Source organism: Mobula hypostoma, chromosome 15 (assembly GCF_963921235.1).
Source record: "Mobula hypostoma chromosome 15, sMobHyp1.1, whole genome shotgun sequence".
Classification (NCBI taxonomy): Eukaryota; Metazoa; Chordata; class Chondrichthyes; order Myliobatiformes; family Myliobatidae; genus Mobula; species Mobula hypostoma.
The window spans coordinates 22,903,254-22,916,781 of record NC_086111.1 but is presented as its reverse complement, the minus strand read 5'-3'; the positions used below and the strand labels follow the sequence as shown (position 1 = coordinate 22,916,781).

General features: G+C 39.9%; 1 protein-coding gene across 2 annotated transcripts in view; it reads left to right on the top strand.

The window, feature by feature from the left end:
- Positions 1–13,528, top strand: part of rad18 (RAD18 E3 ubiquitin protein ligase) — a 285,072-nt gene that overhangs the window by 229,449 nt on the left and 42,095 nt on the right. For both annotated transcript variants that reach the window (XM_063067843.1, XM_063067842.1), the window contains exon 12: positions 10,957–11,019. In XM_063067843.1, the coding sequence (XP_062923913.1) occupies positions 10,957–11,019 (63 nt within the window). The remainder of the gene's footprint in view (positions 1–10,956; positions 11,020–13,528) is intronic.

Below are 13,528 nucleotides of genomic sequence, written 5' to 3'. Positions count from 1 at the left end.
GGAACCTCTGCCAGTATGCCTCTGGGACCAACTCATAAATCCTGAGTATGGCCTCTTTCACCACCTCATACCTCTGGGCATCTCCTGCGGACAAGGCCGAGTAAGCTTGTTGTGCTTTTCCTTTAAGTACACTCTGAAGCAAAACAGCCCACTTATCCCTCGGCCAGTCCTGACTTGCAGCAACTTTTTCAAAATGGAGAAAGTACCGATCAACATCGGTCTCGTCAAATGGGGGAACCAACCTAAGCTCCTGGGTCACCCTGAACCCTCCACCTTGGTTTGGCATGGGCCCCTGCGCTGCCATCATCTTTAACTTCTCCAGCTCAAATTCCCTTTCCCTCTGTTTCTCTAACTGCCTCTCTTCTCGCTCCAACTGTTTGTCCTTCTCTTCTCGCTCCAACTGTTTTACCCGGAACTCGTGCTCGAGTCTCAATTTTTCAATCTGCAGCTGTACTGCTTCTGCACCAGGTTTTCCCATAGATACCACCTCCAGCTCCCCTTGGGGAAACACACCTTTAGATACATAATGCTCTGTGATAGCTCTGTGCATCTCCGCTCTCCTCATTGTCGACTTCCCCTTAAAAAGATTCAACCGTTAGGCCACAGCTGCCAATTCTGCTTTCCTAGCATCCTCTAATGCCTCCAAGGTCGGCGCCTTTAGAAATTCCTCAATCTCCATTTCTGCTGTTTGCCTTTTCTTTCTTTCTGGAATTTTAACCCAATCAATTTACCCAGTCCCAAATTTAGCGTTCAAAATCCCGGACGAGAACCCCACTTATGTTACGTACTCTGTAACTGGGTTGCCAAACCAGCAGAAATGGACCACTTAGTTGGAGTCTGGATTACTGGAACTAAGGAAGTTTTTATTGAAGAAATAAGTTAAAGAAATAAGTAACACAATATTCTAATAGTAAGGGTATAAATGCAACAGGTTAGCAATGATAAAACACGCATGTACACAGAACTAGGATAATAGGAATCAATCAAGCTCTATCGCAGTCTAGGGGTGAATGATCAGTCTCAAGTGACACAGAGTTCAGTTCAGCTGAATACAGTTCGCAGTGATCGCCGTGGTGCCGTTGGAGAGAGAGAGAGAGCGTGAATGATGATATTCAAATCGGATTCAAACAGACCTTTGATATTCCTCGCAGTTAGCTTTCGGGTGAGCCCTTTGTAATGTGTTCTGAGGTCACCAACTGTGACCCCTCCGTTCCGGATACAATCGTTCTTCTGCAGTGAACCCGGCACCCAGACAAGGCCGGACACACACACCAGGTTCCCGCCGATCATACCTTCTCACCCTGTGCGTCTATGGTCGGTCCCGCGACCAGACCTCCAAAAACTCCAAAGGGTCTCGTTACCTCGTGATCTCGTGGTGTGTCCCTTGCCTTAGCGAACCTGTTCCTTTTATCCCCCTGCTGGGGTATCGCCTGTCCATCAAACTTCAAACAGTTCAGTTTCAAAGCAACCGGTCTGACAATACTCAGAACTGCATCTCTTTTCGTTAATCTCTCTCCTCTCTCTTATTAACATTTGGAATGTTTCTCTCTTTGTCTCTCTGATCAGCATCAATCTTCTGATAACTTGGTCTTTTGTCACACTACCAATTCAAAGCAGTCCTGTAAGCACCCTTCTATCTCCCTTGGCTATACTTTACAGTCCCCACCAATGGTTCCGTGGTCCTCAGTCTCTGACCGTATGTCGGGAATAGGACAGTCAGATGATCAAATCTGCCAAAGTGATTGCAGGTGACATTGACTTCCTATTGCACAAAATATATAGTTGTGTTTAAGGAATCTGTACCACAATCCCATCCTTTTTCCTGTTAAACAGCACAGTGATAAAGTAAATGAAAGTAATTTTTTATCCTGTAGAATTATAGGATAGTTTAGGACCTTAACCAGTGTATTTTGAGAATGGAATCCTGTAATTCCATTGGTTTTTTGTGCAAAATTATATATCAGGACCTAATTTCACATTTTGTAGCACTGAGAAGATAAAATAAATTTTGTGAGGCTTCCCTTTCGCTCATAGTGAAATTATAAACCCAGACTGCAAATCTGCATGTACAGTCTTACTACAAAGTAATATATCGAGTAAATGTCCTTCCATGAAAGGTCTCAATTTTAACATCTGATTTAGACTGTTCAGAGAGTGATGGAGATGCTACAATTGACCTTGTGTTCCCTGGTTATAGAGATGATGATATAAGCAATAACACGGGCTGCTTCTACTTCCACCTTACCACCACTAAAACTCTTTACTTATGTCTGTGTCATCTCTCAGTTCAAACAATTCAATGTCTTTCTGGACTGACTCCTGTCATTTATCTAGCAGAAACCTTAGTTGACTCAATTTTTAAACACAAGATCCTGCAGATGCTGGAAATCCAGAGCCACACACACAAAGTGCTGGAGGAAATCAGCAGGTAAGGCAGCATCTATGGAAATGAATGAACAGTTGACATTTTGGGCAGAGACCCTTCTTTTTATTCTGTCATCTTGCCCTTCCTTTACTCTCTTAAAGAAGGGTCTCAGCCCGAAATATTGACTGTTTATTCATTTCCATAGATGCTGCCTGACCTTTTGAGTTCCTCCAGCATTTTGTGTGTGTTGACTCAAATTTGCTTGGACCCAGTCATGCATCATGTTTTTAATAACCAATGTCGGGTTCTATTCCCTGAGCATCTTGAATTAAAAATTATTTTTGTGTTTATATTCTTCTATAGCAACAACTTCTTCTATTCCACTCTCCTGATAGCTTTTCTGTGAGATTAGCTTCTATCTTTCCTCTGAAGAACTTGGACATTTTTTCCAAATTATAACCTTTAGACGGGGCTTTTGGTAGGAATACGGCTAATGGATGTAATCTGCCCAGTAGGCGTGTACCTATTGAATCGCTTTTAATGGAAAAAGTACTAAAGTGAGTGTGTATAGAAAAGATCAATAGTCATTCAACACAGTGACAAAATTCCTTTTGATAGTTCTCCTGTAAATATGCTATCTTCAGATTTGTTAATAAATTTGTTGAAAATATTTTTAATTTTTGCAGAATAACTTACCTTTACAATATACCCTGAGAAAAATTTGTTTCCCTCATAGCTGTATACAGCAATATGATACCATATATGTGTTGCTGCTTTTTGTGTAAAATGCTTTCTTTGCCTCTTGAGATTAATTCCAGGTGATGAACATTAACAAACAAAGCTCTCAATGTCTGCTTACGACTGTATATCACTTTAAATCTCTGATAAACAGAACTTATTCCAGAGAAGGTATAATTTATGAAGTTTCATGAATATATAAAATGGGAATGAATTAGGTACAGTGCCAATATAAAGTATTCACCCCCTTGGAAGTTTTCATGTTTTACTGTTTTATAACATTGAATTACAGTGGATTTAATGTGGCTTTTTTGACACTGATCAACAGAAAAAGACTCGTGTCAAAGTAAAAACAAATCTCTACAAAGTGATCTAAATTAATATTAAAAAAATAGTTGCATAAATATTCACCCCTTTTAATAGGACACACCAAGTCATCACTGGCACAGCCAGTTAGTTTTAGAAGTCACATGATTAGTTAAATAGAGGTAAGTTTTTGGAGACCTGTGTGCAGTCGAGGTGTTTCAATTGATTGTAGTAAAAACACACCTGTATCCGGAAGGTCTAACTGCTAGTGAGTCTATATCCTGGCAAAAGCTACACCATGAAGACAAAAGTACACTCCAAGCAACCCTGCGAAAATGTTATTGAAAAGCACAAGTCAGGAGATAGATACAAGAAAATTTCCAAGTCACTGAGTATCCCTTGGAGTACAGTTAAGTCAATCATCAAGAAATGGAAAGAATACGGCACAGCTGTAAATCTGCCAAGAGCAAGCTGTCCTTAAAAACGGAGTCACCATGAAGAGAATTAGTGAGGGTGGCCATCATTAGATTTATGACAACTCTGGAGGAGTTACAGCTTCAGTGGGTGAGATAGGAGAGACTGCCGGTACAACTACTGTTGCCCGGTTGCTTCACCAATCACAGCTTTTTGAGAGAGTGGCAAAGAGAAAGCCACCGGCTGAAAAATAAACACATGAAATCTCAGCTAGAGTTTGCCAGAAGGCATGAGGAAGACTCTGAAGTGAGCTGGAAGAAGGTTCTATTGTCTCATGAAACCAAAATTGAACTTTTTGGCCATCAGACTAAACGCTATCTTTGGTGTACGCCAAACAACATACATCATCAAAAACACACCATTCCTACCGTGAAGCATGGTGGTGGCTGCATCATGTTGTGGGGATGCTTCACTGCAGCAGGCTCAGAGAAGACTTGTGAAGGGAGAGGGTAAAATGAATGCAGAAAAGTACAGGGAAATCCTGGAGGAAAACCAGATGCAGTCTGCAAGAGACCTGCGGTTTGGGAGAAGATTTGTTTTCCAGCAAGACGATGACCCCAAGCTTAAAGTCAAAGCGACAGAAGAAAGGCTTAAAAACAACAAAGTTAGTATCCTGGAGTGGACCAAATCAGAGTCTAGATGTGCAAAACTAATAGAGACCTATCCACACAGACAGAAGGCTGTAATTGCTGCCAAAGGTTCATCTACTAAATACTGACTTGAAGGGGGTGAATACTTAGGCAATCATTCATTTTGCGTTTCATATTTGTAATTAATTTAGGTCACTTTGTAGAGATCTGGAGATCTGTTTTCACTTGGACATGAAAGAGTCTTTTCTGTTGATCAGTGTCAAAAGAGTCAAATTAAATCTGCTGTGATTCAATGTTGTGAAACAATAAAACATGAATACTTCCAAAGGGATGGGGGGGGGGGCGAATGAATGCTTTCATAGGCACTGTAAGTCATGTACTCAGTGACCACTCTATTAGGTACACTGTGCAAATATCTAATCAGACAATCATATGGCAGCAATTCAATGCATAAAGCATGCAGACATGGTCAAAAGGTTCCGCATTGGTCAGACCAAACATCAAAATGAAGAAGAAGCATGATCCAAATGACTTTGCCCGTGATTGTTAGTGCCAGATTGGGTGGCTCAGAAACTGCTGATCTCCTAAGATTTTCACGCATAACAATCTCTAATGTTTACAGAGAATAGTGCAAAAAACAAAAACATCCAGTGAGCAGCAGTTCTGTGGGCGAAAATGCCTTGTTAATGAGAAAGATCAGAGGAAAATGACCAAACTGATTCAAGCTGACTGGAGGGCGACATTAACTCAAATAACCATACGTTACGAGAGTGGTGTGCAGAAGAGCATCTCTCAACGCATATCATGTCGAACCTTGAAGTGGATGGGCTGCAGCAGCAGAAGACCGCGCCGAATTCCAATAAAGTGGCCATTGAAAGTATGTTGCAGATTGACCCTCAGTCAATTATGTTTTGATTATCTATACGACATACATATAATATTATATTAGGAAGATATTTGATTTCTTGTGATCTGTAAACAGGGTTTTCCTTTATATATAGAAAAGAATGAGAAACTGGGACCTAAAAGAGACCAGTGAAGATTAGGGCAGGATTGATTCTTAGCTGGGAGATGGTTCAGAGAAAGAGCTAGATGGTGGCAGACTGATGTAAAGTAAATCATTAACTTAGTTGACAAGTTTCCGGTCTGTTCTTCAATGACATTTCTGCATATTGTGATTTCAAGAGCTATAAAGTAATACTGTTTGTAGGCTTGGGCCAGAACCAGTGAGAAGCTGGCGCAAGTCAGTCAGGTGAGCTTAAGCCAATAAAATCAGAACAAGACGGATTGAACTGATAAGGCAAAGGATAAGAACGGAGAATTTCAGGGGTACAGGCACTACATCTCTGTGGAGACCAGTCATTACAGAATTGAATGACTCCCACGTTGGAAATGTGAAGATTACATCGAGATCAAGAGGAATGCCTGGATAGCATAGACTCCTTCTCCTGAGTATTACCTTTCTATTCTTGGACTGTTCACAGAGGGTCAGGGAAACATAGTGGGTGTTTACACAAGTTTATAGTTTTGTAAATTCACTTGCTTGTTAACTGAGCCAGTACTTGTTACTAAATACAGCTTCTCTCTGTGCCTTACTGATCATTATTGTTGAGGGTTAATTCCTGTAACAACTGTATGTTCCATTGCCTTTAGTGAAGAGGATATGTAGCATCCATGGCAGGACCATTAGATTCAAAAACAGTTATACGCAAGGTGTCAAGCTGATTAACACCTTCACGAATTAACCCAACCCACCACCCCTTACCTGGACTAGATGCACATCATCTAATGTCACTTTATGTACATACAGTCTGTCAAAATATTTAACGGTTACTCGTACATTGTGTTTTATACAATTGCTTTTATAATCGTGGATTTTTTGTGTTTTATGCTGCATCAGATCCAGAGTAACAATCATTTAATTCTCCTTTACACTTCGTGTGCTGAGGAATGACAATTAACAACCTTCCATCTTATATGAAAATTCAATAACTTCTGCTAGCTTCTGATTTCAGTGAAGGTAGCCTTTGTTCTTTGTTGCCCGACTTGTTTCAGAAAAATAAATCTCTAGCTAATAGTCACATTGAGTTTAATCCTTTTCTGCCGCAGAATGACACCATTATAAATTGTAATCAAAACTGACTGTTCATATTCCTTGTGTTTACTGTTCATATTACAGTCTTATAGAAATTTGATATAAGCTCATTGGCATCACATCCCACTTAGCTAATGCATCTTGGGAGAAAGAGTTGCTGACATAGATTTAATCAGTTTTGTAAGATGCTGTCAACTTTAATTAAGATACGATTTTCTTTTGGGAATTGAGAGGTTCATACTCCATAGTTCATTCTTTAAAGTTATGAAGCAAAATTGAAAACCATTTTTTGATATTTATGTTAAGAAACATTGAAAAATAGAGTGAAATATGCCATTTGCGTCAATGACTAACACAGCCCAAGGATTGTGCTGGGGGTGAGAACATGTATGAGGAAATATGACAGCACTGTAATATAAATTCTCTGCACATTTGGGTGTTCTACTAAACTGGCAACATTCTCAGAATGGTTACAGCAAGAAGGAGCCTATTTGGTCCATTGTGCTCTTATTATCTGTTTGTAAGAGTAGTTTAAATAGTCTCTCTGCTCTTTCATTTCTGATACATATCCAGCTCCCTTTTGAAAAGTGCAACTGATTCTACTTCTAATTTCCCTGGCAATGCATTACAAACCCTAAACCATTTACTGTGTAAAGCTATTTTTTTCTTTTCTTTTACCAATTGCTCTAACTCTGTGTTTCTGGCTCTTCAGCCCTGTACCAACGGGAGCAGTTTCTCTGAATCTGCTTTGACAGCATCTTTCATGATTTTAAACTTTCCTGTTGGTTCTCCTTTGAGCTTCCTTGTTCCATGGGTGAATATGTTTTTTAGTCCATTCACATAATTAAAGTCTAACAACTCAAAATTATTCTGGTAAATCTCTTTTGCACCTTCAGTAAGGCCTTCACTACTTTCCTAACATGTGATGCCTAAGCTGTATACTATGTTCTAGTTACCATCAACTAGTGTTTTATAGAGATTCATGTATTCCATGCTTTTATTTATGCCTAGATCCCATAGCTTTTTATAATCACTTCCTCAAATTTCCCTGTGTACAATGCTCCTTTGGTTGACATCTTCTGGATACCATCTTTTATGTCTTTTACATTTATTTTTCATCTTGAATGTGATTCTGAAACTGTTTGGGGATAGTTTGTGTGCTTCAGTGCTCCGTAGTCTCTGAGAGGATTACGGGAGGCAGGGGAAGAGTGCGCGGAACTCGTGGCAAGAAGCCTCATGCGAGCCAATGCTTGACCCCATTTCGCTGATTAAAGCTTCCATTGTTTGCTGATTAAAGCAAAGAGGTTGATTGAAACATCAAGGCAAATGCAGAAAACAGCAGGAATTCTGCAGATGCTGGAAATTCAAGCAACACACATCAAAGTTGCTGGTGAACACAGCAGGCCAGGCAGCATCTATAGGAAGAGGTACAGTTGACGTTTCTGGCCGAGACCCTTCGTCAGGACTAACTGAAGGAAGAGCCTTTTCCTTCTCCCTGGACCTCCTGTCCCATGATCCTCTCATATCCCTTTTGCCAATCAACTGTGCAGCTCTTGGCTCCATCCCTCCCCCTCCTGTCTTCTCCTATCATTTTGGATCTCCCCCTCCCACTTTCAAATCTCTTACTAGCTCTTCTTTCAGTTAGACCTGACCAAGGGTCTCGGCCCGAAACGTCGACTGTACCTCTTCCTAGAGATGCTGCCTGGCCTGCTGCGTTCACCAGCAACTTTGATGTGTGTTGCTTAGGCAAATGCAGAAGCTTGGAGGTTGTTTGGGTGTACAAGTGCTGTGCAGTCTCCGAGAGGATTCTGGGAGACGAGACAGTATGCAGGAACTTTGTTGTAGGCAGGTTGAAGGACGAGCTGCAAGCGGATGTTTGGCTCCATTTCACGAATTAAAGCTCCCATTGTTCGCTGATTAAAGCGATGAGGGAGACTGAAGCATAGAGATGAATGTGGAGGGGTGAGCACCAGCTGTCTGTCTTTGATCGCTCTTTACTGGAGAAGGAAAGGTTTGCCGCTCGGCCTGGAGAGTGTTCCCTGGGCTTTTCTGTATTTTTGATTTGTACTTTGGTCTATAGACTTTTTTTCAGCCTTATAGTTTTTATACTATTTTACCCTTTTCCACCTGGATTTTCTCATTTATTATTTTGTGCAGGAAGGGGGATTTGGGGGTTGATGTGCCTGATCAGTTTTGTTTGTTTTTTTTGTGTGGGAGGAGGGATTTGGGAGTTGGTGTGCCTGATCCATTTTGTCAGTCTTTTTTTATGCAAGAGGAGGGATTTGTGGGTCGATGTGCCTGATCCGTTTTGCTTGGTTTTTGTGCAGGAGGAGTGATTTAGGGGTTGATGTGCCTGATCCATATTTTGTTCATTTTTTTTTACATGGAGGTGGGATTTGGGGGTTGATGATGGTGCTGCTTTTCTTTTCCTTCGTGGCTATCTGAAAAATACTTTGATAATAAGTGAACCCTTGGACCTTCAGCCCTCTCTGTCCTGCTATCTTGATTAGATGTAAACCCCTCACCACCCCACCCATTTTAGATTGCCATTTCTCTTTCTTCTTACAAAAACGTAACATGTCACATTTCCTGAAATTCAATTCAATCAACTGCCTTCTACCAGTCTAAATTTTTCTCATTGAAAGAATCACCCAAGGCATGTGTGGAATCTAAACCTCTGATAGTGAAAGAATCAAAATATTAAAAACTTATTTCAGTACCAACTAAGATAATTCTGATAAATGTAGTAAATAGGTTGAGATTAGAAATTATAACTGAATTTAAGACTTGGTTGAAGTAACATAGGAACATTAATTTGGATAGCTCTTGAATGTTGTCTTAAATGTTGTTCATTGGAATTGAATCAGAATTGGGTTTAATATTAATGGCATATGGAATATCGTCAAGTCTGTTGTTTTGCAGCAGCAGTACATAGCAGTACATAATAATGAAAAGTGAAATTACAATAAGTATATAGATAAAAATATGTAGTCTAAAAAGCGAGCAAAAATAATAGTGAGATTGGGTTCCTGGCCCATTCAGAAATCTCATGAGGGAGTGGAAGAAGCTAATCCTGAAACATTGAGTGTATTCGTTCAGGGTCCTGCGCTACCTCTTGACAGTAGCGATGAGAAGAGGGCATGTCCTGGTGACGGGGGTTCCTAATAACAGATGCCACCTTTTTTGAGGCATCACCTTTTGAGGATGTTCCTAATGCTGGAGAATCTAGTGCCCATGATAAAGCTGGCTGAGTCTAGAATTCTCTGCAGCTTTTTCCCAGTCCTCTGAAGTGGCCTCTCAATGCCAGCTGACGATGCAACCAATTAAAATGCTCTCCTGATACATCTGTAGAAATTTGTGAGAGTCTTTGGTGACATACCAAGTCTGCTCAAGCTCTTAATGAAATATAGCCCCTGTCATGCCTTCTTTGTAAGTACATCAATATGTTGGGCCCAGAATAGATCATCAGCGACGTTGATACCCAGGACCTTGAAACTACCGATCCTTTAATTGCTCTATAAATCTACTATATAATCTGATTAGAAAGAGCCTGTTGTTATTTATACCCTCTAAAGATAGTTCTAGGTATTGTGTTGGTTACTATCAAAAAAAAGAAATATATTTATACAGTGTGTATGCATATTTTAGACCCTTAGAACATATCAAACACTTAATCACTAATAAATCAAGGTGGCTTTACTTTTGTAAAATAGGTTGGTCCACATCTGTTTCATCAATAATAGTTAAATAGCATACGTTGGCCAGGATTCTGCAACTCCATTGCTCTTTATTAAAATCTGTATTCATTAATTTCCAGCTGTGAGGATGCATAGAGACATGATGTAACGTTGGACCCACCTTCAACAGTGCAAGAATTTCCTCAGTTCAACCCTGAAATGTTGGTGTAGATTTTGGGCTCAAAAGTTTGCTGTGTGTCTTGAACTCTCAGCTTTTAACTTAGGCCAGAGTGCTGCCAACTACACCTTGGTAACACAATGGCTTTTAATAAGAAAAAAGAGATCATCTGAGGTTCTGTTCAATAGCTGGAAAATCGCTATTTGCAGGATTAGGGAACGGCAAGGTTGTGTTAAACACTCCGAACCTTCTATCCATATTTCAAAAGATTAGCAGTATTTTGAGCAGTGGCTCAGTGCCTCCAAACTCTGATCGAAATGAGTCATGAGGCTAGCATGAGAGGATGAATCCCAATTGATCTATGACTATCATTTCTGTGGTGAGCTTTCTCATCACATGGAGTGCTGCTCTTGTTTAGAAAGTAAAATACTGTCAAGTCCTTTTGCTTTTTGGAAATATTCACACGTAATTTTGAGTTTGACTATACAGAATAGTGCTCAATTAGATTCAATCCCTTTATTCTGTTTCTGCAGCTCTGACTCTGATATTTGCAGAGATCCTGAATATTCCCGGGATCCAGAAGAATCAACAGATATGTGAGTACACTGTTTCAGCTTTTCATGGACAGAATTGCTTTTCATTTTTAGATCCATTCCTTAATTTTTCTATGGATTAATGAGTGAATGTTGTTTACATTAAACAAATTTGAAGTAGCCAGGCAGGTAACTACTCACTAAAAACTTGATTTCATTTGCAATCATTCTGGTTCTTCAGCTGTCTGGTATCATGCTGCTGAGCTTTATGAAGATCGGTTTAAAAGGAGGCTATAGATGAGGATTCACAATGCAGTAATTATAGATGCAGATCTTGTTCAATTTAAAACATAAAAATAGAACAGCACAGGAACAGGCCTTTCATCTCACCATATTGTGCCAAATTAATTACGTTAATAATTAAATGCCCAATTACACTAATGCCTTCTGCCTACACAACCTACGTATTCTTTCCTGCACATTCATATGCCTATCTAAGAGCTTCTTGAACACCTATATTGTAGTTGTTGCTATCACCATTGCAGTGCATTCCAGGCACCCACCATGTTTGGTTGGGGGGGGGAATCTTGCCCTGCACATCTCCTTTGAATTTACCCACACTCACCTTAAACTCATGCCCTTTGGTATTAGACATTTGAACCCTGGGGAGAAGATACTGGTTGTCTATTTTCATCTATGCCTGTCATAAGATTATAAACCTCCAGCAGATTTCTGTCAGGCTCTGCTGCTCCAGAGAAAGATAACACAGGTTTGTCCAATCTTCCATTATAGCACATGCCCTCTAATCCAAACAGCATCTAGGTAAGCAAAGCAACTTCTGTACCTAACTAAAGCCTGGGCATCAGTGTGGAATGTAGAGCAAGCATGGCTCCTATAATAAAGGCAGATACGGTGAAGTGCTTTAAAATACTTGAGCAAAGAATATAAACCAATAAAAAAGTGGACGCTATGTCAAGTCCACAAAAGACTGAATAGACAACATAGCGGAATGTATCGCTAATTGAGGTGCTTTCTGAGCCATCATCCATGAGAAGGATGTTGATTCATTGATTCTAAGCTATGACTAGGAAGTGTGTTTAGCTCAGCGAAGGAAGGAAGAGTGGCTGAAGAGAGTGAGGAGGGAAGATTAGCTCCAACCCAATGAACTGATAGTATATTTGCCTGCAGAAAAGATGAGGTAGTTAACACTACTACTGGTGGTAAGCTGCAAATAGGGATCAGATGGGCATGCCACAGAATGCTGTGGAACAGATACAGAGAAATGATGAGTGTATCCTGGAAGAATTGGGTTAACAGTGATGGGAGAAAATTAGAGATAAATCGTTTGATTGACTAATGTATTCCAAATGAAGAATTGAAGAGTGATTAGCAGAAATTCAAGATCAGAAAGTTCCAGGTTTCATACCTGGTCTGCACTTTCAACCAAATGGAATTGTTGCTATAACTTCTGTACTACCACAAGGTTGGGAAGAAGTTACATCATAAGCATTTCTCCTCCCAATTGAGATCATGATTAGAAAAAACATGTCTTGAAAGGAGAGAATGATTTGATGTGTTATTTTGCATGATTAAAGTACCCACCAAAAATTAATATTTGGGCTTTCGTTCAAAAGGATTTAAAACTGCCAGTAGGAGGAAGCATAATAAGGAACAAGAGGTGTTATCACCCCTATCTTTTAGCACGAAGTGAATTATCTCAATTATGAAACAGTTGGAAGAATTAGGTCAGTTGAAATTGACTTCATAACAACAATCAATACCTGAAGAAGTGTTGAGTTTGGTGCTCTCAAAAATGTATCCTTTTTATAGGAAGATAGAAAGTATATGCTACCAACTCCAGCTAAGCCCATATTCCTGACGTTGCTTTGCTATTGCTTGGTGGGTGGTGGGCGCTGATGCTTTCTGTTGAATAGGTGGTGGGGAGGAGGTTGATGTCTTGCTGCTGGTTGAGCGATGGAGAGGGGAGAGAAGGAATTGAGGTTCTAAGATTTTTCTATCATTCCTTCTTTTGGGGTTCTGTTTTTCGTGGATGTCTGTGAAGATTAAGAATTTCAGGTTGTACATTGTATACATTCTCAGATAATAAATGGAACTATTTGACCACCATTTGTAGCATCCCTCGTGATCATTTTTACTTAATTTAATTTCATTGAGTTCACTTAAGTTGCTACCCATGCATCAAACGCTTAATTGACTGTGAATTACTTAACAACGAATAATCAGTAACAGAGGTGTTTCCGGAACATTAACATGGGCGTTGGGGGAGAAAAAAAGTCTCGTCTGTTATTAATAACTTGTATTTCACAGACTGACAAACTGTTCTGTGCTTAATGATGATCAATCTTTCCTGCCCATTAGTGCGTAACATTGCTGTACTTAACTTGGTGTTTTAATGGGAAACCCAAGCAAATTAAAGGTAAACTCAACAGTGAAAATTTTAAAAGCAGGAACCAAAACATTTGAATAGAGTGGGGCGTTGATGGAGATGGAACTGTTGCAGTGCATACATTCTTCTGGAATGTTCATTTTATTTTCCAGTTACTCCAGGTGG